This window comes from Anolis sagrei, chromosome 5 (genome assembly GCF_037176765.1).
Source record: "Anolis sagrei isolate rAnoSag1 chromosome 5, rAnoSag1.mat, whole genome shotgun sequence".
NCBI classification, from domain to species: Eukaryota; Metazoa; Chordata; class Lepidosauria; order Squamata; family Dactyloidae; genus Anolis; species Anolis sagrei.
The window spans coordinates 32,348,766-32,374,146 of record NC_090025.1 but is presented as its reverse complement, the minus strand read 5'-3'; the positions used below and the strand labels follow the sequence as shown (position 1 = coordinate 32,374,146).

The following is a 25,381-nucleotide window of genomic DNA, read 5'->3' as shown; positions in this document are numbered from 1 at the left end:
TTGGTCAGTTACAACTAGTGTAGACCTAGTAAAGCAATTGTGAATTTCCACATAGTCATAGGTCAACGCCATTGATTCAAAGACTCTTCTCAACTCAGGGCTAACTTAAGCCAATGTGTGTAAAACTAAGGCTTTTGCCAAAGCACACATCTACTCACTTGCACCAAACCATATTTACCACACCCATTTATCCAGTTTGGACAGATACTGCAGGAGTATATGTAGTCCTTCCCCAAATCTTTATTTTTTATTGCATTTGTATGTCACCATCTTCCCAGAACAGGATTCAAAGAATCTTCCAAATAAAAAAATAAACATCACAATATATATATTGAAACAATGAAAAGCAGATTCAATAGTATAAACAGTTAAAAACATACATACATTTTGAAAAACAAAACAAAAAAACCCTTAAAAAGTTCTCCAGTTTACATGTTAAAGGTCTGCTCAAAAAGGAAGTCTTTTGCTTGCTGGTGAAAAAAAAAAAACAGAGGGGGCAGCCTCACCTGTAGATCATAGGATTGATAGATTTTTATAAGGGGATATGGTCTTTCAGATAGTTAGGACTAAACCATGTAGGGACATGACTTTGAACTGTACCCGGAAGCTTGTGCAGCTGTTTAACAAGGTATAATTTTGTGTTCTTTGTGAACTTGGCAATTTCACTACACATGCCTAACTCCAAATGATTTGTAGACAAGTTAAAAGCAGAAGGTAATATATTTAGTTTGTCACTGCAACTTGCAAAAAGCACCCCACGAACTTAAGGGGTTTGACTAGTGTCCAGGTTTTTTTTTAGAAAGCTTTGAAAAATATTGGTAAATCTGTGGTTCTTCAAATAGCACATTATTCGTGGACAGTTTTTATTTCTGTGCCAGGACTGACTTAAGAAACTACAAGTTGCTTCTGGTGTAAGAGAATTGGCTGTCTGCAAGGATGTTGTCCAGGGGGATGCTCAGATGTTTGTTTTACCATCCTTGTGGGAGGCTTCTCTTATGTCCCTGCATGGGGAGCTGGAGGGAGTTCAACCCGCTCTCCCCAGATTCGAACTGGTGATCTGTCGGTCAGCAGTCCTGCTGGCACAAGGGTTTAACCCACTGCAACACCAGGGGCTCCATTTCATTGACAGTAATATCACAATATAAAGTAAAAACTGTGGCTCAGTTTTAAAACAGAATTGTGAAAATCTTAAGTATCTTTATTCAGAATATCTATTGATTTCAATTGAACTTGTTTCTAAGTGTACAGGATTGCAGCTAAGTAGTACATTAATGACACCTAATTATTGGCTACAGATATAGCATGTATTGAACAGAACCTGTCTGATTGCAATTAAGTTATTGCTTCATTTTGGCTACTTGCAGGTTTTACAGGGTATTTTTTGTACTTCTTTCACTTTCACATACAAACTTTAACATCGGCAAAGTTTTCAAGTGTGTAAAAAATTTATTCACAGCTTGAGAAATTTAAACTTTAAAGACCAGTAACATGAAAAAGTCAGGGAGAGACATAGTACTGTAGCTTGTGTCAAACCAAAAATATACATCTGAAGTGCACACATTTCTTGTAAGAAAACATATTACCAGCATTGAAAAATGTAGCACTTGACATGTAAATATTTTAGCAACAAAATCTCTTGAAGAAATGCAATAAATGAAAAGAAAGGTTAAGCTTTCCAAGCTGTCTTATGTACATAAGCTCTTTCTCTTAACATAAAAGGCACACAGGGAAGAAATCAGTATAAAGTGATCTTGGCATCTTACAAAGGTTAAAGTAGCCATACAAATACTGAATAATTATTTTACTGCCACTGACCACTTAACATCCATAATATATTATTGGGGCAATGAATAGTGAATATAAAAATATACAGTGAGTCTGGAATTATGTTTTTTAAAGTAATCAAGACATGAGAGCAAGAAAAGCTAAAATATACAGAAGACGTAATAGGACATAATGTATCAATATAAACAGCAGTGAAGGTCTGGTGCAGGATAGCAGAGAGACAGATGCAGACACAGATTAAAAGGAGACTAATGTTGCCATCAATGTTTAGCTCATGTATTTCACCCACTTGCCATTACAAAGAACATTGCCATGGTTAGCAAAGCTTCAGTGAGCAATGCAGTTCTACCAAAGTCAGTTATTTTCCGTATTGTAGTTTTGTTCTTTTTTGTAGTGGCAGCTGCTGCCAAAAGCATTGGCCCTGCCTGTAGGAATGTGCACAGTTTCATTCTTACATATATATTGCAAGCAACCTTTATTCTCCTTTCAGAAAAGCAGAAAGATGGCCCTATAGAAGGACTAGGAACCCACTATATAGTCCAGAAACTAGCAGGAGGCAAGCATGCAAAACATATACTGCTGCTACTCTGATCTATTGTGCTGCTGAACATTGTTAAGTATCCAGGTTTATTATGAATTAAATATCTGTGCAGGTGACATTCATTCTTAAAGAGCAAGTTCCATTACAAAGCAGTTTTATTGTCAAGAAAAAAAATCAAAATGGATTTTGACAAGTGCAGAATACTTATATCTGGAACTGAAAACCTTTTCTTGATAATTAAAACCAGCAAGATTCTTTGTGAGCGAAAATATTTGACTGACACCATCCACACCATTCATCTTCTTTCAAACGTAAGTAAAACTAATCAAATTCAAGCTTTTACCCCCAGTAATCTTAATTAGTTATATCAATGGAATGTTTCACACACTTGATTGATTTGTACCAGTGATATTTGCATCAATACATCCACAGTAAGTAGTCATGCTTTGTGTCTTCTGCATGAAAAGAACACTTTAAAAACTGAGCTATTATGTCAGCTACTGTTAAATTAGCAACTGTTTAACAAATAATTTTGTACAACTTAAAAACATACAAGTAAAACCTTCCTATCAGCAGCATTTGGCATTCCAAGGTGGGCAAAAAGTGGAACCTTTATTTCTCGAGTGTTACTTCCATAAAAACTTTCGTTTCCAGTGTTTTAAATGAGATGTTATGAACAGATGATTTAAATGAAACAGATGTCTTCTAACATCTTTCTTTAGTCAGAGCTCAGTTCCTAATAAACTAAATTTTTGCCCTATATTATCATTCTCACAACCTCTGTAAAAAGTACTGTGCTTGTCAACTAATCATTTTAAAAAGTAAATAAACCAGAAAGTTTAATAATTTCCGAGTGTAAACGTTTGCTATGATTTCAGTAACAAGCTCAACAGAAAACAAGTTCATGATTCAAGTATTAAGGTCTTAAGGAGACTTCCTATTAAAATTAGGATGTAAATGTAACACCAATGTAAAATTCAAAGAAATCAAACAGCATTATATTAAAATCCCCAATCAAAACATGTAGCTGTAATGGGTCATTTAGTGTGGACGAATGTATGCTAAATTCCAAGAACTGACACAATGGAATTACTCAAGTGTTTCCATAGAATTCCAAAGGCAGATGAAAAAAATTGCACTTACAATTTAAAATTCAGGTAGCAAACCATACTGCTATTTCTTAACTGACAAACAGTATAACGGTTTCCTTATTTTTCTAGGAATCTTTTTGAACTCAGTTCAAGTACTATCACTGTGCAACTTCCTTGTGTTAAAGGAAGATGTGCAGAAGCAATGACTGAAGGATTGTGCACAATACAGATCTGTACATTTTGTCCAACTTCAACCTTTTGGTCAGATAGCCAAGGGTCACATGATATCATTATCTGTCTTGCTGAGCCGCATGAGATGTTTTTTTGTCTGATGCAGGCAGTTCTAAAACAGGGTTTACAAACCCAGCATACTCAGAGTTGCCATTGTCATCCATTTCAGCACTAACAAAATCATTTTCCCATTCCAAACCATTAGAATCATCAGAGGCAGAAGTTGGATGACTTCCCGTTTTCTTGCCACTAAACTTTAGTGCTGCACGGAGTATATCTTCTTCTGTTTTGGAACGTTCTCGCAGTGGAATCATTCTGTTTATACCTGCAATTAAGAATTTGGATTAACAGAAATCTATTTATATTCTTTAATTTCCTAATATTTCAAAAGTGTGGGGATTCAAATAGATGCATCTGGAATTAACTAGTATCTAAATGAAAAGCATCCTACTCATCACAATGTATTTAAACCAATCTGAGAAAATGTACAATAGGCTGTGATTTACAGCTATTTTTACTGACATTTTCATCTTGCCAAATGATAGCATTCACATTCTGGACCCTTCTCCATAAAGAGGATTTTGTAAATTGTTAATCTTACATCCAAGAATGACTGCATTAATTCATGGCATTCTTTTCTGATTTAGAAGAAACAATCGGGATGCTTTTTAAAAGTTATAAATATGCAGTTTATTTTTTTTTCTCACAGGAATTTTTAAATAATTGTTGCAGGAAGAGAAATGGTTTGTTATCACATTTTATGCATCACAGACCAGACTATTTTATACACAGATTCTGTGTCTGGATCCAACCCTCTCTGTCATGGGAAACAAAAACACTTTTTGCAGAGGTCATCTACATTCCAGAACAAGAAAGCCAGAATTCCAGTTTTGGTTACCTCCAGAGTGGGAATATAACACATTTATAATCTCTCTTTTTAATTAAAATAATCGACTCAGGATCTACCTACGATAGCTCATGCAAAATGGCAATGCAGATGGACATTATAAGAATACGTCTTACAAATCTTTACATAAAAATCCAGTAGTGATTTCCTTTAAGTGTTCGTTTTCATAATCTATTAAATGTCTCTAGTTGTTACAGCTGTTCACCTGGAAGTCAAAAGCTCTTCTCATTGGCTGACAGATGGCTTTTTCTGCCCATAACGTGACTACATTAGACAAATTAAATGTTTTTTCGGGCTATAGAGCCATGTTCTAGAGGCATTTCTCCTGACGTTTCGCCTGCATCTATGGCAAGCAACCTCAGAGGTTGTGAGGTCATAGGATGCTTGCCATAGATGTAGGCGAAACGTCAGGAGAAATGCCTCTAGAACATGGCTCTATAGCCCGAAAAAAACCCACAAGAACCTAGTGATTCCAGCCATGAAAGCCTTCGACAATAAATTAAATGTTTGTTTACATATGGCTTTTTGTTTTGCAAGATATATTGCCCATATATATTAGTTTTTTTCTAAACCATTGATAACTGATTTTCATTAGTACATCTGTGTCCTCAATATGCAGAATATGCAATTCTATGTAGAGAAAGAGCATTCTCTGCTTCATGTGACTCAGTCACTCACTACTATAATTTGACTGGGGGAAATAAAGTAGTTTCTTTTCCATATCTGCAGACACTTCTCTTTTTTTGAAGATATGTCACACATTAACCTGTGACACACAGACAATTTATGAATAAATTAGGATATCATATGTTGGTTGATGTTCAAAATCCAACATCTGCTGAGATTCAGCGCAATAGATTTGATCACTTAGGCAGGATTCTAAATAAAGCACAAAATAAGTACCTTCTTCATCTTCCCATTCTAAATCTAAGGAATTACTGTCATCATTTCCACTTGTTGATTTGGTTTTGGTCATTAAGTCACAGCTGCTCTCTGTATTTGGTGTCAAAACAGTAGCATCTGATGACAGCCCTACAACAAAAACAACAATAAACAAACACACCCATTAAGACTTGGACATTTTACGATCAGCAATGCAATTTACCATGCCCCCTGTAACCACTCCAGTAAAGACTCCCTTCTATTTAGCTGTTCCCAAGTATGTTCCATCTATGTATTTTTAAAAGGAGAAAAAATCTATTATGCATTCCCCAAATTTTAACCTCGACATATTCACAGGTCAAAGTGAAATAATGGCCCCAAACCATGATGCCAACTTAGATATAAGTATAAATTAATACATTCTGGATTGTTGTGCAGATCTACATCCAAAAAAACCCACATTCAATATTCATTGAAAGAACTAGGTGTTGTAGCTGCAATTTAAGGCAGAGGGGGATAACATTACATTCACACTTACTGCTACTCCGAAAAACTTCATATTGCAGTTTTACATTTCTCAGGTAAGAATCAAAATCCTCTTCTGCTACCGAGCTGTGAAACAACAGACAAGTTACACTCAGGAGGGCTAAGTTTGGAAAAGTGCCTCAAAAGCAACTGAAAACTGGCCTACAACACTAATATGTTTTTTCCTCTTTTTTCTAAAAAAATAACTAAATCTATGAGACTGTTTTGTAGAACAGGCTGCAGAACATTCCAAATGGCCAAAAACACAGTCACAAGAAGATTCCCAGATATACTACCTGGCATTCTATTCAGTATTTATATTCAGTATTTTCAATGCTTTCCACATGGGGTTTCCTTTGAAGACTGTTTGGAAGCTTCAAATGGACAAACGGGCGACAGCGAGATTGCTCTCTGAAGCAGAGTTCAGGGAGCATACAACTCCCTTGTTACATCAGCTCCACTGGCTGCCGGTTTGCTACTGAGCACAATTCAAAGTACTGCCTTTAACCTATAAAGCCCTAAACAGTTCTGGCCCAGCTTACCTGCCCGAACGTATCTCTCCCTATGAACCATCTAGAAGTTTAAGATCATCTGGGGAGGCCCTGCTCTAGGTCCCACCTTCTTCGCAGGCACAACTGGTGGGGACAAGAGACAGAGCCTTCTCAGTGGTGGCTCCTCGGGTGTGGAATTCCCTCCTTAGGGATATTAGATCAATGCCTTCCCTCCTGACCTTCTGCAGAAAAGTGAAAAAATGGCTTTTTGAACAAGCCTTTCATGTAATAGATAAACATGGAAATATGTGAAATTGAATACTGGAACAGCTTAGATGTTGTTTTTGGACGACGAGGCTAATAGTGAAGGTAGTGGTTTTATATGTTTTTAAAGGTTTTAATGTATGTATTTCATAATTCTGTTTTAAATGTTTATTGTAATTTTTTACATTGTTTTAATGGTATTGAATAGCTGCCTATGTTGCAAAGCCGCCTTGAGTCACCTTCGGGTTTGAGAAAGGTGGGGTAGAAATATTGTAAATAAATAAATAAATAAATTATAAGACAGAAAGCTGAATTTACAATCTTGTAATGTTTGACACCCACATCTATAGTGACTAATAATTTTGTGGTGTTCCACCACAAAAACCCTCCTTTTAAACCAGGCAGAATCCCAAGTAATGGGGATTCAGAGTGCTGGGTACACTCTCTACCTGCCAATCTCAATATCCAATGTATACCTCAGCTGGGGGAGCATAGCAGTCATTATTTCCTAGCTCCTTGATCTGCAGCACCTCTGAAATCATTTGGTTGGAGTGCTGATGAGCTAAGAGTGCGTTTTGTTAGGTGTCGTTGGCAGAAATAGCTAGGATGACAGATGTAGAATATCATCTATAGTTTTAATATGGCATTGGTTGCTTTTAGTCCAATGCTTTTAGCCTTGTCCATTTTTTTGCAAAGAATAATAATAACAACAACAACTTTATTTGTATTCTCCCTATTTCACATTTAAATGTTAACAGTGTATCTTACCTTTGGGGTTCTTCATTATTTGCTCTTTGTGTTATCCCATGTTGCTGTTGTTGCTTTAAAAAATGATCATAAAATATTTAAAGAAAAAAACTTAGAACCTCCATATTCTAGAATTTTTTTTCTGGATACTCTACTACAACCAAAGCATTCATTTCAATAGTGTTCTCATACCAAATGTTTGACGAATACTCGGAAAGGTAAATTTCATATTCAATATCATATATATCTCAGCTCCATACCTGACACACCATTTCTCATTAGTAACTAACTTTATTCCTAAATGTTTTAATGATATGGTCAAGTGTGAAAATCAGTTTCAAGTGAAATAAAGCAGTTCTATTAATTTCATTCTACTTGCTAGCTTACCAAAACAAATTTCATCCTACCATGAAATATTTTGTACCTGTATTAATAATTCTTACTATTTTAATGTGGTTAAACGCATAAGGACCCTTCACCAAGAACAGTATTTAGGCAAGGATACAGAAAATCCACTTTTATTAATTTTTGATAAGGAAAATGCAATTTTTGATAAAACCTCAAAACACTGAATGGATAATACATAAGCAGAATGAGTGATAAAGCTTCCCCTGCAACACAATATATAAGCAAAACAAATGTCTCTTTTAATAAATGTAAAAGCAAACAAGTAAAACATAAAATCTGGCACAACCTATTTGGACTACTGTATTGTGTTCTACATGGGACTGTCTTTGAAGAGTGTTCTGACACTTCAGCAAACCCCAAAAGCTGCAGTCAGAGTGCTAGCAGATGTTGTTTATAGCAACCCCACTATACCATGCTAAAAGAGCCCCACTGTCTCTTAGTTTGTTTCTGGGCACAATTCAAAGTGCTGTTTATAACTTTAAAACCCCTACATGACTCCCTGCATGTACCTGCTTGGATCCTGAGATTAGCAGAGTCCCTTCTATCAGTTCTACCATCTTCACAAGCATGGTTGATGGGAACGTGAGACAGCCTTCTTGGTGGCTACCCTTAGACTGTGGAACTTTTTTTCCAGGGAGGCCAGAATAGCCCCCTCCCTCTTTCTATTTGAAAGCAAAACCGATTTTATTCCAATCTGCTTTTATTACAGAGGGTTTTTAAGAACAGGCTAGGGAGTGCTGTGTTGTTTTAAATGGCTTTTAATCTCTGAAATAACATTAGTCTTTTAACTAGAACTTTGAAGTATTTTAATATTATGCCTATTTTCATTCTTTTTGTATGTTTTCCACTGCATTGCTCTTTTAAACTGTAAGCTGCCCGGATTCCCAATTTTAGGAGGAAGGCAGGGTTAGAACCAACAAATGTGCATTATTTATTTATTTGGGAACAGTTAGAATTCAATGCATAGTCCTAATACACATCTGTACTTAAAATACCTTATACAGAACTTGAGAGATTCTCAGTTTGAGAGAATACAAAAAACAGAAAGCACTACAAACAAAAGCTTCACCTTGTTCAAAAAAGCACGTGGAACTAAGAGCAAGAGACATTAAAGAGGCTCTGATACATATATTTTGGGGTTTTTTCCCCTCACCTCCAAGAGCATTCTTTGCTTTGCTGCCCTGGCTGCTTCACGTTGCGCAGCATATAAAGTCTCCTCTTCTATTCTTAACTTCTCCTCTTGTATGGCTAACTGTATATGAACAAAATAATAAGGGTTAACAAAAGAGAACCTAGCTATCTGTCCTACGAAAATAAATGCACTGAATTCAAAGGAATTTTTTTTTTTTTGTAAAATTGAAAAAGTAGCAGTAATATAAGGGGGAAAAACAAGAAAATATTTTCATACTATCTTCTAAAACCAATTATGTCTTGACTGAATTATGCATACTGAAAATCAATTCTGGTTCTATACAGACCTCTTGACATACATTTTACCAATGGTGCAAGATAAATATTTAAGCCACTGCAACCTAATAGCAATAGTGATTGCAAAACCAGGAGGACTAAAAATGAATTTTAAGCATTTGTAAACTGTAAATAACACATAATCCCTACTATAAAATTTGTTGTTGTGTGCCTTCAAGTTATTTCCGACATATGGCAACCTTATCATGGGATCTCTTGGAAAGACTTATTCACAGGGGATCAATCTTTGTCCTCATGTGACATTGAGAGTGTGTGACTTGCTCAAAGTCACCCAGTAGGTTACGATGGCCAAGTGGGAATTTGAATTCTGCTCTCCTGGGATGTGATCCAATGCTTAAACTACAACACCACACTGACTCTGCGTTTGTTTTTCTCCTTAGAGAGATTTGGCATTTGCTCCTTAAACTGAAGCAATGATGCTGAGCTTTCAATTAGCCATGATACTGTATTTTCAAATAACAAATGCATCTTACAGCATAAAATCAATGTCATTTATTAAAAAAAATAACTTACATCAATTTTGCTAACCATGTGCCCAATTTATTTAAATTTTGAATGTTGCTTCACAGACACTTGCACACATAGTGCTGAACCTTTGTTCACTTTATCTACCAGGCACATATGGCCATATGATAAATCTTGTTGGAAATATATTTACTGTACCAGGTAGTTTTATGGTTGTATGGATATTTTTATACATAGAAAAATGTAATAGGTGAAATTCAATTTTAGAACTAACCCGAGCAAACCCATTGAAATGAAACTTACATGTGTTACTCTACTTTAGTTGGGATACAGAATTTTGCTATCGAAAAACACACACACTCATCTCTCTTCTTCTCCCAACCATTAAAGCATGACTGAAACACTGGGAAGGCTGTTAGAATTCTTGAACTTGCCAAGCAACCAATGAGCAAGTCTACTGTACGTATTCTTAACAAATAGCTTGCTCAACTGCTTTCTAAGATGCCAATGCTATTTATATTCCTCTTCCAAGGTGAGATGTACCTCTTGTTCTATGCTCTCATTATTTCAAGCATCTCTTGTACCACTCTTTGATTAAATGTTTTTATGTTTGCAACAGCTTAGACAGTGAAGCAGCAATGATGTAACTGCTGGAAGCAGTAAAAGGACATGCTAAGAACACATTTTCAGAATATATATTGAACCCTATGGATATAAAAGTTCTTTCTCTGTTGCCTGGAAGAATGATCAGGAACTATGTGCAGAGAAGACCTACATGTGAATTATCACGCCACAATGGTAACTTTCCACAGAAATTACGTAATATTTTGCACTTTGGACATACTGACCCAGTTCAAGGAACCATTTTAAGAACAAGCCAGGAACAAGAATAGAAACAGAACCTTCATGTGCCGTTTTCTTTCTGGCTTGTAGTACATCTCAACTGTGAAACATTTGGTATAATGCCGTATACCCTGTTGTTGAGTTTCAATCGATCAAACTCTTCAAATGAGGTCTACAACATCAGTTTGAACTGGTGCAGCTTTCTATTCTCTTCCTTGTAGTATTCAAAACCTGTCATATATGTGTGCTGCCTATAAACCATCCTTCCCCCCACCCCCAAATCATTTATCTTTTGACTGAAAAACTCCAAGCAAGGTTTTATTTGTCTTTAACAAATGAAGCTTTATCTTATAGCTTATCTTCTTTCTCTGCTCTATTCTCTTTTGTTATCAGGTGGCATCTATTTTAGCTGTTTCACTCACCAGCCTTCCCCATTTGTCAGTCAGTTACTGTGGCCATTTATAAGTATATAAAAGTGAGTATTTATACAGTTACAGTTACTATACTTACCTCTGACTGAAGTTTAGCATCTAATGTTCTTTGTTTTTCAGCAATAGAGTTATAATGTCTCTCTTTTAGAGCAGCGATTTCTTCTTCAGTCAAAGGTCTGAACAAGAGTAAAGAAAAAGGGCTGACACCACTTCAGAGTAATCTATGTATAGAAACAGTATCCCACACACACACACACCCCTCTTCTTACACACATACACGCACCCCAGTAAGCTTAAATAAACACACACCCTATGTAAGTGTCAGCACACCTCAATATGACAGGATGGTTACCACCTTGGTTGAAAATATGCATAATCATATGCACCATGGGGAGAAGAAGAAGAAAACCTAAAGCAGCAATTGCTGTGTGGCCAACAACATATGTAAATGGGAGGATTTGTCTTTTTGTAAGCACACATTGAAGTGAGTTTGTTCAATAGTAAATTGTAGCCACTTAAGACCATGATGTGACAGCTGCATGTGTACTAAATAAGATTTCTTTTTTCAGATGTAGACAGGCCCTAAGGACAGCTTGTTAACTGGAACCCCCCAAAAGTAGACCACTATTAAAACTCATTTTTACCCAACAGTAATAATAATTATTATTACCCACCTCTCCTTGTGGCTCAGGGTGGGTTACAGAAGAATTAAAACTCCTACACATTGTAAAAATGCCACAAATGCACATATTAAGATGTATTTTATAAAAGATAATATTAAATCGTATTCTCATATTTAAAAGGAAATGCTAGTAAGATGCCTCTTTAATTTTTCAAAATTTAGAAAAATATGGTACTATTCTAAAGAACACGATGCATATGTTGTTGTACAACCCCCTTCTTTTGTGAATGTTTTTATTTGGTATGTGAGCAAGAATCTGCTTATTTTTATCCTTCAGAGCTAACATTACAATTCTATATCCATGCCACTCCCCACGGGGATCAGGGGACTGATGTGGTAGATTAATTTACATTTTTCAGAAGGTGGAATGGAATAACAGTGCATCTTCCTGCAATGCTTCTGGGAGGGCCTGCTTAGGTTTTTTTTTTTTTTAAGTTTTCTTAAGTTAGCCAAAACTGGGGTGCGTTCTCTGATGGTATTAGGCCGCCTGCAGAATGACCTGATTTGTTGCTTTTGAAAAGATTGGTGGAGCTTTGGACTTGGCAGATTACAGCCTGTTTCCTGTCAACTCCTGTAAAACCACCGCTATGGGATAAGGCTTGGGAAAACAATTATATATAAAATGTCTTACCTTTGGCTGCTTCCTGGACTTTCACCCTGTAATAAATTACCAAATAGTATATATTTTATTACAACGTTATAAAATGCAACTGATAAATCTTACTTTAAAAAACTAAAAATACTCCCACCTTAAAAAAATAAATATATCAGCATTAAATGCATGGGACAAAAAAACTCCCTGTCAATATATTTATATTCTATTTTCTATCATTCCATATGATTTGGTTCACAGCAGCTGCAGTTTAAGAATACATGGAAGACCTCCTGCTCACTCTTTATCCAATGCATATAAAATAAAAATATTGGAGAAGGAAAAAAGTAAACCAAATATTCATTTAAAAAGTTACAATTTTTCCTATTTACCATCTTAACAGAAGCAGTTGAGTGTGTTAAAAAAACTAAACAAAGTGGTACACTTAATGGGATTACCCTTCAATCCCATCTCTTATTAAGGTATTTCCAGCTTGAAGGGCTGTTGTTGATAGCTGAAAGAGGAAGAAGCCCACTGGAATAGATTTCTTGGCAGAATTCATGGAGTAGCCCTCCACCATTATCTCTAATGTCTAACACTTCTACACCATTTCTGAGGGTTAAGAGCACTACCTACACATATCTATCTATAATTCTTATTACATCCCTGTAAGGTATATTAATAGTGTATTTCATATTGCAGCTGGGTTAGCTGAATTTAAAAGAAACTTGACTCAGGTCACCTAGTGAATTCATGCAGAGTTGAGTCCAACTAATGATTCCTGATTCACAACTTTGTCTATTACCCACTGCACTACTACAGCTTTTATGCACAGTGAATTACAACAAATGTACAACATTGCCTATTTCTTCATGTAAAGTAGTCAGTGGTGTGGTTGTAAGAATGAATTAAAGCTAGAAAGAGCCCTCTAACCACTGCACTCCTCACCCTTTGTTTCTCTCTCAGGAAAGACTCTGGGAAAACTCACACCCAAAATTTAAATATGCTAGAAAAAATTGCTTCTTTCTATTAGCTCTCTGTATATTACCATTTGCTGCTACCTTTGTTTTATTGGTAATCGATACCTTCGTGATCCAATTTACATTTATTATCTTGGCCCTAAATTTCAATCAGCAGGAAACTACTTACTTCATCACTTTCCACTAGATTCTCAAACTGAAAAGAGATAAAATAATATTTCCATTAAACAAAGAATTTGAGCTTGAAATCAAAATGTGTATTTATCTGTTTACAGAGTCTACAATGTTCCTGGTCATGCTTAATTACCTACTCCAGCATAAGATAAAAATAGGTCAGTACATGACAAAAATATAATGTATATACTCATGTATAAATTGATCTCATGTATAAATCGAAGACAGGTTTGGGGGATAAAATTATGGATTTTGACATGATTTATGGGCAAGTCAAGGGCAATTTTGTGGAGAGGTGAAAATATCAATGCCACCCCAGCAACAATCATAATTTCCCTGCCCAGGCACAGAAAAAGTCCAGAAGCAGTGTGACGGGGGTGGGGTCGTCAGTGCTTCTTTTAGATTATCCTGGGACAGACTACTATCTTGTCTTTCACTAAGACTACTGCAAAATACAATAGCTTGACAAAACACCATCCAGAAACTAAGTAGATATCACATACTACAAAATAATATCATCAATTGTCAGCATTCCCAATACATTTCTGGTCTGAATTCAAGGTGCCTGCACTGGCATATGACAAAAAACTTGACACCCTGCTCCTCTACATAACTTTATACTAAAGTCTGTAGGGGAACGGTTCTGTTTCTCATTACTGAAGTCAATACAAAATGACATGACACGGGAGAGAATCTTCTCAACCATGGCATGTCAGTCGTGTAATGTGGGCTACACTGATGTATTCCAAAATACTCATGTACACGACTTTAACCTGTTTTGAAGTTATTAACTTGTTAACATCTTCAACATGTTTTAAATCTATTTCAAAAAAATTATTGTTTAAAATTGTATCAAAAGTTTGCAGTTCAAAAATAGTGAATTGAACCAAGACATAAAAATACTTAGAGCAGGCCTGGTGAAATCAACTGGCTTTTGTTGTTTATTCGTTCAGATCTTCTTGCAGTCCAAGGCACTTTCAGAATTTTCCTCCAACACCACAGTTCAAAAGCATCTATCTTCCTTCACTCAGACTTCCTTATGGTCCAACTCTCACATCCATGGGTTACTATGGATTACGTTAGTCATAATTAAAGCTCCGCTAAGTTTATTTCATCTGCTCTAAGAACAAGTAATTCTAGAATCAATTCAATGTATATAACATTTCTACCAACAAATTTTGGATTATTGAGTTCTCTGATATTATCTGCAAAAGCTAACCAACAACAAGATTTGGAATTGATAAATTTGACTCACCTCTATAGTGAAGTGCTCCCCTGTTGAGCATGGCTTAAAGTACTTTGATCTAAGAAATAAAGCAATATAATCACTATATAATCCATTGTTCATGTGTATCCAGTTTTGCATTCAAAACATTTCAGGCTACCTCAAAAACTGTCACAAGTGCTTCTGGAACTGGAAGAGATATTCTTATCCATGTAGAAAGACACATTATTATCCCAATTTTCTAGTGTCCTTGCACACATGGGGAGCTAGTTGAACAGCTAGTTGTCTGCCTTTCTGTTCTACATCATTTATCAGCAGAACAGCTGGGTAGTCCCACACCTATCTACCCAGGAAATACAACTCCTGGCAGTAACTGGTTTATAGCACAGGAATTATCATAAAAATTATCCGTCAAAATGATTTACATAACTCCAATCCAATATCAATTCCATTTTAAAAAGATACCCCTAGATGCCATGCATTCCAGTAAACAAAAGTATGATATTCTGCCCAAGAAGAAAGAATGTATATATAGCATGGCCAAATTTGAAGTGCAGCATGAGCTTAGCATGTCCTTGTAACCAACATTGTACTATGTACTATGGGACAAATGATATACTTGCTTATTAATTTAGGGATAGTGTTTCATACACTGACAATTTCTTTTTGTAAGCTTATGTTGGACATAACAACATGTATAATAAAATATTGGGCTGGATTCAGAGTTCCTGTGATCAGAGTTCCTCTCACGGGACAATTCAGAAGAAAGGGGGAGGGGAATTTTTTTCCCCATTTCCAGCTTTCCATTAAATAGTTGTCCTGGAGAGTTGTGAAGCTTCTGGAAGACTAGAAGAAGTTAGAGTCAGTTACAGATGGAAAAATTATCTCCTTCATCTTCTAGTGAGACAATCCACTAGATCTTAAGCTCATCTTTTATTGAAAGAAACAACTTAGATCCAATTACTCTGGCTCCAATCCAGTGAATGTAATATCTTACTGTTCAATCTTATCACATGTGAATCATTACTTCTCAACTGAAATAAATAACCTTTGAAATAATGTTTGGAATTTTATGAACTTATACTAGTTAAGCTTTATCATTTTAGCAATCTTTTTAGGAATAGCACACATATTGTCTCAAGAAAAACAAACAAGTATTCTAGATAGAAAAATAAAAGCAAACCCACAGATCTAATTATATATATTCCCCAAGACCTTTAAAGGACAATGCTATTAGCCCCCTAGGAATAAAGTGAAAGCTGACAATGAGGACACTGAAACTAAATCTGACCCAGTTTCTGATTATGCCAGCAGCAAATAGGCAGTGGGTCTTTTGCATGAAAACAATTTTAAAATGTGTTGACATTCAAAATCTATACACATAATATAAAAATAAAGAGCTTGTGCCAAAAAGTCCATTTTTACTATAATAATTCATAAATACCAACTCCATTTTTTAAAAAAAAGCAATTACAGGGCTAGAAGAGTAGATGATAAAATGAATTAACATCAGCAACAGCAGGATAATGTACAGTAGAGTAATGAAGCACTGGAGATCTCAAAAAACACACATGATAATGCACATTATATTATATACCAACTAATGTAATTAATTCATATATTCCATTATCTCTCATACACTTATTCACACACACATATCTTTTTTTCAGGTATCGGTTGGACTGACTAAATGTGGGGCTCAAACCACTAATCAGATTGTATATTTAAGTAATAATAAAATTAATTGTTTTACACCTTTCACTCATTTAAACATTTTACACTTCAATGAATATTTTATCTGGTAATAGATATCAAAATAGTAAGCAAATATGATGATGCAAATTAGGTACATATTTCATGTCAACTATAAATTTTCAGCATGGCTTTTACGGAATGGCTCATCTATGCTTTTATCAATGGTGAAAACATTTATCTTTTTTACCATCTTTAGAGCCATTAAGCTGACTCAGAAGTACTATGCTTTATATAATATGTAAGGAAATTGCCTTTAATTGACAGAGCAGAGTTTGGGGAGGGGGGGAAGTATTCATCAGGTCTTCAATCTGTTACAGACACATTTTGATGTATCCATATACTCACCCATAACTGAAAATCAGACTCTTGTTAAGGAAAATAGGCATAATTCATAAGCCTAAGAGGAAATAACTGTAGATAGTATAAACTGGTGAGATTATTGTAAGCTCCTCAAAGTGAGTGACAGCTCTTATGAAAAAGACTACAAACAATAAATAAATAATTATTATTTATTTATTTATTGGCTACCCTATCTCCCCGAGGGGACTTGGGGCAGCTTATTATTTCTTATTTTAGTAGTAGCAGTAGTAATAACAATACTGATAGTACTACTACTACTAATAATTTGTTACTTGTCTTTCCTCATGGGTCAAGTTAAGGTACCATAGTAAAAAAATATACATAAAATTTTGACACAAGTGAGATGCTGTTAAGCTGGCATTACTTCCAACATAGCCACTTTCTCATCTTCACCAGTTTTTTTTTAAAAAAACCCTCAAATATACTGTACTGTAAGCCATAGATACTTATTCAGACATAAGACCAAATTAACTTTCTCTATTAAAAAAAGGAACTGCAACTTTCACCACCCTTTCTATTGCCCTATTGTCATGAGCATTAATTTATTTTCTTTCCCATCTGCTTTAAAACCTCAAAAATTACCATGAAACAAAAATCCAGAAATGGCTGTTTAATTTATTTCCATGTTTGCAAGCATTTTTACACATGGCTGTTTAAACTTTGACAGCAATCCTATGTATTATTTAGCTTGGTAAGCTCCACTGAACTGGCTGTAATTCCTTCTCTAAGTGAACAAAGCGTAGGTAGGCTCCATGTGTTTATGTGGAAGATTACAATTCAACAAGGCTGGGAAAATCTTGCAACATATTAGCCAATTCAACATGGGAAGTACTGATCAATATGGCACAGCAATTCCCATTATTCACAGAACTGTTACAGGTAGTTAAAATTTCAACTGGTTTTTCAAATTGGTGTAAGTTACAGCTGTTCACTGTTAGAGACACTGGCTGCAAAAATAAAATCTATATTCTGGTCTCCAGAAGGTCAAAAGACTGCAAATAATCAGCTCTTACTGAGCCACAGGGAGAGGTGGGTAAGAATTATTATTATTAGAAACACAACAAGATGAGTCCACAGCATACTTCCCAAGTGTCTAGGACTGTGTGATGTATAGGTGAATAATGTGTGCAGATCCCAGTAAGGCGGTCTTTTGCAGCTGACAATTCTGTTAGTGCCGATTGTGTTTATGTGCAGGCCAAGGGGAAGTCGGATCTGGCCACGGTGGTCCACGCTCTTGTCACATCCCGGCTGGATTACTGCAACGCACTCTACGTGGGGTTGCCCTTGAAGACTGCTCGGAAACTTCAACTAGTCCAACGGGAGGCAGCCAGATTGCTCACCGGAGCGGCATACAGGGAGCATACCACCCCCCTGTTATGCCAGCTCCACTGGCTGCCGATCCAATTCCGAGCACAATTCAAGGTGCTGGTTTTGACCTATAAAATCCTATACGGTTCCGGCCCAGTGTACTTGTCCGAACGGATCTCCCTCTACACACCACCTCGGAGTTTAAGATCCTCTGGGGAGGCCCTGCTCTCGACCCCGCCTTTATCACAAGTGAGACTGGTGGGGACGAGGGGCAGGGCCTTCTCAGTGGTGGCCCCCCGCCTGTGGAACTCACTCCCCGGGGAGATTAGAACAGCGCCCTCCCTTCTCTCATTCAGGAAACAGCTGAAAACTTGGATGTGGGACCAGGCTTTCGGAAACTCTGGCAGCTAAAAAGAAGGACCATAATGAAGGGCAAATATTGTAGGAACCTATTTCAACCTACTGGACCTACGGAACGCGAAACACTGACCATGAGATTGCTTATTGTTGTGCTATGGTGCTATATATTGATGTTTTTAATCTGTTAATTATTTAATTACTGTTTTTATCTGTATGTATTTGTATAAGGGCATCGAATTGTGCCTTCTTTGTAAGCCGCCCTGAGTCCCCCCTCGGGGGTGAGAAGGGCGGGGTATAAGTAGCAGAAATAATAATAATAATAAGGTCTTTAGGCACTGCACCCGGTGTGCTGATCACCTTTACTGGCTTGTGCCATAGTCTTTGCAGTTTGATCTTTAAATCCTCGTATCATGTCAGCTTTTCCAGTTGTTTCTCTTCAATCCTGCTATCAACTGGGATTGCAACACCAACAATCCGTACTTGGTTTTTAAACACGATTGTGAGTTCAGGAGTATTGTGCTCCAAAACTCTGTCAGTCTGAATTTGGAAATCCCAGAGTAGTTTGATGTGTTCATTTTGTGAAACTTTTTCAGGCTTGTGATTCCACCAGTTGTTTGTCATAGACAGATGGTATTTGTGGCACAATTTCCAATGAATCATTTGAGCAATGGTGTTATGCCTCTGCTTGTAGTCTGTCTGTGCAATCTTTTTGCAGCAGCTGAGGATGCTTCATCAGCTTCCTTGCAGAGTCTACACTTGGGACTCTTCAATTTTGGATTTGATGGCATTTCTTCTAATGGCTTGTTCTTGGCCTGCCAGAATCCGGCCTTCTGTCTCCTTTTTCAAAGTTCCATTTGTAAGCCACATCCACGTTTCATAATGAAATACCATCAATCATTGTGGGAAAATAATGCTTGGTAAATATGGGGTGGGAGGGGGGCAGTAGGAAAAGAGGAAACACACCAAGTGGCCACACTCAAACAAGTAAGCCAAAGCCCTGGATCTGCAGAACCTGAACTTGGATGTTGATAACAGGGTGGCTTGGAGATCACCATAGGTCAAAGTCCACTTGGTCTCAATTAACAACAAACAGTAGCTGAATCATTTTAAACATTATTATTACAGTGAAATATACTGATGTGATTTTAATAACTGTATTAAATTACATTGTTTTAATGTTTGGTTTTAATGTAAATGTTTATTGTATGTTTACATTTTGGCCTTGAACTGCTGCTTAATTTGTAAATGAAGTAAATAAATAAATAAATAAACAAACAGAAGAATGACCAGGAAGGTCATCCATTAGCATCAAACCAGGCTGCTCTGTGGTGCCAGAATTCTGCTGAGATTGAGGGGATGGTAAGAGACTGGAGACAGTGCTGGACCTGCCTCAGGTTAGCAAATAGCCAGCTACCTGTCTCTCAGATTTAGATTTAAATTTAGTGGGTTAAAAATACAGTAAATAAAGGCTCAGGGCGGGGTACAACAAAGTAAAAAACAATTAGACATAATAAAGTAAAGGTTTCCCCTTGACATTGAAGTATAGTCGTGTCTGACTCTGGGGGTTGGTGCTCATCTTCATTTTTAAGCTGAAGAGCCAGCGTTGTCCATAGACGCCTCTGAGATTATGTGCCCAGCATGCCTGCATGGAAAGCCGTTACCTTCTCACCAAAGCAGTACCCATTGATCTACTCACATCTGCATGTTTTCAAACTGCTAGGTTGGCAGAACCTGGGGCTAACAGCGGGAGCTTACCCCGCTCCTCAGATTTGAAACAATGACCTTTTGGTCAGCAACTTCAGCAGCTCAGCAGTTTAACCCTGTCTGAACGTATTCTCCCCTATGAGCCATCAAGGTTGCTGAGTTCTCTTGGAGGGGCCCTGCTCTCGGTCCCGCCACTTTTGCAGTCGCGCCTGGTGGGAACGAGAGACAGGGCCTTTTCTGTGGTGCCCCCCTGGCTATGGAACTCTCTCCCGAATGAAATTAGATCTGCCCCCTCCTTCCTGACCTTCAGGAAGCTAGTGAAATCCTGGCTATGGAACGAGGCATTCCCAGAATGATGGCTTGGACCGGTACTTGACCAAAGTTATCGACCACAATATGCGGACTGAGTTGGACATGATTTTATCTTAGCAAATTGGCTTATATGTATTTTATCCTATTTGTATTTTTAATTCGCTGTTGATGTATGATGTTTTAGATTATATTGTTAGCATTGAATCCTTGCTGTTAGTCGGTCTGAGTCTCTCTACAGAGGTAGAGAAGATCGGGATACAAAAGTTTTAAATAAATAAATAAACCCAGTGTGCCACCGGGAGCTTAATAATAATAATAATAATAATAATAATAATAATAATAATAATGTAAGGGCAAAGAAACCAAAATATTGTCCAAAAAGGCAGAAGCCCCCTTTCTAATGGGGAGGGTAAGGATGGACACCACGAAAGTTGAATCTTTTAAACTGCAAAAAACTATTTATTGTGTGGCCATAGCAATAACGACAAACAAGCATACAGGGATGCATTTTCATTGGTTCCCAAAGACAAATCCTTTCATTGGTCTAAGCTACCTATACAGTTGTTCATTTGTTGTTTAGTCAATTTGACTGACATTATAGCACACGTGGGCTCCCAACAATGGCACAACTATAGCATAACTATAGTCCATTGCTCTCTGACCATGACTGTATCTTATCTGTTAGTCTGTTGCAAACATGGCTTCAAAGCGACTGGGAAACTTGGGGGTTCTAACTAGCCACCTTGAATAGTAACTTCTCCTTTGGAGCACTGATTTCTCAAAGCATTTTCTGTAAACATAGGCCTACTGCAGAAATAGGCCACTATGGCAGTAAATCACATCTCACCACACTGGAACACATCTCACCACACTAAAACAGTAGATGTGGCTCTTAATGAGACATGCCGCATTATTACGGGGTGTCTGTGCCCTACACCACTGGAGAAATTACACTGCTTAGCCGGTATTGCATCACCTGACATCCGCTGGGAAGTAGCAGCCAATAGTGAAAGGAGCAAGGCAGAGACATCTCTAGCTCATCCCCTGTTTGGGTATCAGCCAGCACGTCAGTGACTTAAATCAAGAAATAGTTTTCTAAGATTTACAGAGACACTTGCTGGAACACTTCAGCAAGCGAGAGTCCAAAAGTGGCAGGCTCAAACCCAGAACCTCAACCAATGGCTGATACCAAATGAGAGACTCCCCCTGGGCACACATAAGACTGGGCGACTTGGAAGGCGCTGAACAGACTGCGCTCTGGCACCACGAGATGCAGAGTCAACCTCAAGAAATGGGGCCACAAAGTGGAATCCACGACATGCGAGTGTGGAGAAGAGCAAACCACTGACCACCTGCTGCAATGCACCTTGAGCCCTGCCACAAGCACAATGGAGGATCTTATTGCATCAATACCAGAAGCACTCCAAGTGGCCAGATACTGTTCAAAGGAGATTTAATCAACTACCAAACTTGCAAATTTTGTGTTTTGTCTGTCTGTTTGTTTGTTTGTTTTGTTCTGATGGCTGGATGGCCATCTGTCAGGGGTGATTTGAATGCAATATTCCTGCTTCTTGGCAGGGGGTTGGACTGGATGGCCCATGAGGTCTCTTCCAACTCTTTGATTCTATGATTCTACGAAATGTAATACAATTGACTGGTTGACGTAACATGACAAATAAATAGTAAATCATGACATATCGGCATTGGGAACATCTTTGAAAATTCCCTTTTTATTATTATTATTATTAACTTTATTTGTACCCCGCTAGCATCTCCCGATGAGGCTTACGAAGGCCAAGGCCTCAAAACACAACATAACAATGCAAAACCTAAAGCAAATTAAAACAGTTAAAGCAATATTAAACAACAAGCAATAAACAATACACCAAGACACAATAAAACTGGGCTGGGCCAGAGTAATGGGTACAGGATTAAGTGCTGATGTGACAGGTGATATGTAAGGGTTATAAGGTAAGTGCAGTGTGCAGTAATCTTAATTCTAATAAAGTGCTTCTGGGACTTGTTATTGGAGTTTCCTATTCTGGAAAGGCACATCGGAACAGCCAGGTCTTCAAGTTCTTTCTGAAGACTGCCAATGTAGGGGCCTGTCTAAGATCCTTTGGGAGGGTGTTCCAGAGTCGGGGGGCCACCACAGAAAAGGCCCTGTCTCGCATCCCCACCAAACGTGCCTGCGACGCAGGCGGAATCACGAGCAGGGCCACATCCCCTCTAGTAATAATAATACAATATAGACAATATAAAATACATTAATAAAAACACAAATTTAAAAAAAACCTTGCACCAAACACGAGATTGACATAAAGTAGGAACAGAACGTAAATCAAAACTTATGAGCGAAAGTTGGCTTGAAAATCCCTTTTGAAAACTACGTCTCCCTCTGGTAGGCCTAATGGGAAGCAATGGCTCTTCAATGGTGCTTTAAATTCTGGCAGATCTCCAATGAAGAATTGATGCTCTCTGGCCTGCTTGTCACTGCCATGGCTCAATGCTATGGAGTCCTGGGAGTTGTAGTTGAGTGAGGCAGAGAAGGTTAAGGACCTTGTGGAATGACCAGATCATTCCACAGCACTGAGAAACCCCAATATCTGAGTAGCAAAGCTACTGGAGGTTCCTCCTCCACGTCTCCCTGGAGGCCCTTCCCCTGGCCCAAAGGCGAACGGGACAGGCCCATTTGCCAGGCCTCATAAACAAACCTCCTCCAACCCTGACCCTCTCCTTCCCCACAAACCCATCCGCTTACCCTCCTCCTCCTCTTTGGATCCGTCCCGCCGGCCGCCTCGGGAAGAGCCAGCAGCACCACTGCGCCGCCCAGCTGTTCCCCATGGCATGTTGTTGAGGAAGGCGCGCATGCGCGGCACGAGAAGACACCGAGAGAGAGGGGAGGGGGGGGGAGAAGGAGCGAGTGCGCGCGCGAGGCGGACGCCCGTTAAGCCGCCAACTGCTTTCAACGGCAAACAGCCGTCAGTCAGAGGCCCAAAACAATAATAATACTTAAAAGAGGGCGGGACGACCGTCGCGATGGCAACCTGCCGCTTTCTCTTGCCCTCGCGCCGCCAAACCCCTTCCTGTCTTTCTCTCTCACACTCTCTCCCTTCCTTCTCGTCTCAAGTTACGGCTGGCGACCGCGCCGCGAGCGCCTCCAAGCCCCGCCTACTGCTCGGCCACGCCCCTCATTCAAGACAAAAGAGCATGCGCAGATCGGAACGTTCTTGGCCCCGCCCCTCGCTCCTCTGTGACGTCATAGGCGGAAGACAGGGAAAAGCAGCTGCTGTTGGGAAATGCGTGAGTGAGCAACCCAGCAGGGTCTGGGAAACTGGGTGATTGCACAACATGAGCCTCATATGCTGGTTTTAGGGGACTTTGGTCTTCTGAGCTATGCTAATAATATAATATATTGTACATACATATAATATTTATAATGTAATACAATATAATACAAATAATAATTTGATATAATTATATATTTTATACTAGCTATCCCCTGCCACGCGTTGCTGTGGCCCAGTCTGGTGATCTGGGAAATAAAGTAATGAGAAAGTGTTGGTTTCTAATCTATGTAATTCCTTTATGGTTGTGAATAAACAGTATTTCTTGTTGGGTTGTTGTAGGTTTTTCCGGGCTATATGGCCATGTTCTGGAGGCAATTTTTCTCCTGACGTTTCGCCTGCATCTATGGCAAGCATCCTCAGAGGTAGTGAGGTCTGTTGGAAGTAGGAAAAATTGGTTTATATATCTGTGGAACATGAAAGGCACTGCAAACTACTCCAACCAGAGAAATCAGCCATAGCAGAGCACCTGATGAACCAACCTGGACACAGCATATTATTTGGGAACACAAAAGTGCTGGACCACTCTCACAACCACCATGTCAGACTACAAAGAGAAGCCATTGAAATCCACAAGCATGTGGACAATTTCAACAGAAAGGAAGAAACCATGAAAATGAACAAAATCTGGCTACCAGTATTAAAACACTCAAAAATTACAACAGCAAAACAACAGAGGGGAAACAAACAGGAACATAAAATCACTCTCAACAAAAGATTCCCCCCAGGCACTTCCAAGCCATTATATGCTAATCAAGGTGATCAGCTGAAACATTCACAGCTAGCCCCAGCAGACAAAAGTCCTTTGTCTCACCCTGGTCATTCCACAGATATATAAACCCATTTTTCCTAGTTCCAACAGACCACACTACCTCTGAGGATGCTTGCCATAGATGCAGGCGAAACGTCAGGAGAAAAATTGCCTCCAGAACATGGCCATATAGCACGGAAAAACCTACAACAACCCAGTGATTCTGGCCATGAAAGCCTTCGACAATAGTATTTCTTGTTGTTTCTTTGTCAGTGTTGATGTGGAGAGTGTCTGGTTTGCCTACTCTGGAATATGCAACATATCATAGTCCTTCTTTAAGGGTCTCTTTCAAATCTATGATACTATATCTCTATGTGTGTGGGAATCATATTTATCTATCTATATTTATGACTGTTTGGTTCTTTGTCAGGAGGGCTCTGATTACATTTTCTTGCCCTGGTGAAGAGAGTTGGACTGGATGGCCTTAAGTATTTTCTGTTGGTCATGGGGGTTCTGTGTGGGAAGTTTGGCCCATTTCTGTCGTTTGTGGGTTTCAGAATGCTCTTTAATTGTAGTGAACTATAAATCCCAGTAACTACAAATCCCAAATGTCAAGGTCTATTTCCTCCAAACTCCATCTGTGTTCATATTTAGGCATATGGAATTTTTGTGTCAAGTTTGGTCCAGATCCATCATTGTTTGAGTCCACGGTGGTCTCTAGATGTAGGTGAA

The 25,381-nt window shown here is 38.2% G+C and overlaps 1 protein-coding gene across 2 annotated transcripts; it reads right to left on the bottom strand.

The window, feature by feature from the left end:
- Nucleotides 1–225: 225 nt before the first annotated feature.
- On the bottom strand, nt 226–23,740 carry AP1AR (adaptor related protein complex 1 associated regulatory protein). Of its 2 annotated transcripts, XM_060779080.2 has the most exons (10): nt 23,313–23,738; nt 14,783–14,831; nt 13,523–13,549; nt 12,413–12,438; nt 11,179–11,275; nt 9,026–9,124; nt 7,486–7,538; nt 5,976–6,049; nt 5,459–5,587; nt 226–3,973 (listed from the first exon to the last, which is right to left on the bottom strand). In XM_060779080.2, exons 1-10 carry the CDS (start codon nt 23,393–23,395, stop codon nt 3,708–3,710), a joined length of 903 nt encoding a protein of 300 aa, XP_060635063.2. In that variant the 5' UTR covers nt 23,396–23,738; the 3' UTR covers nt 226–3,707. The 2 variants fall into 2 exon arrangements, with proteins under 2 accessions (XP_060635063.2, XP_060635064.2); XM_060779081.2 differs by lacking the exon at nt 9,026–9,124 and having other exon boundaries at nt 23,313–23,740.
- Between the last annotated feature and the right edge of the window lie 1,641 nt (nt 23,741–25,381).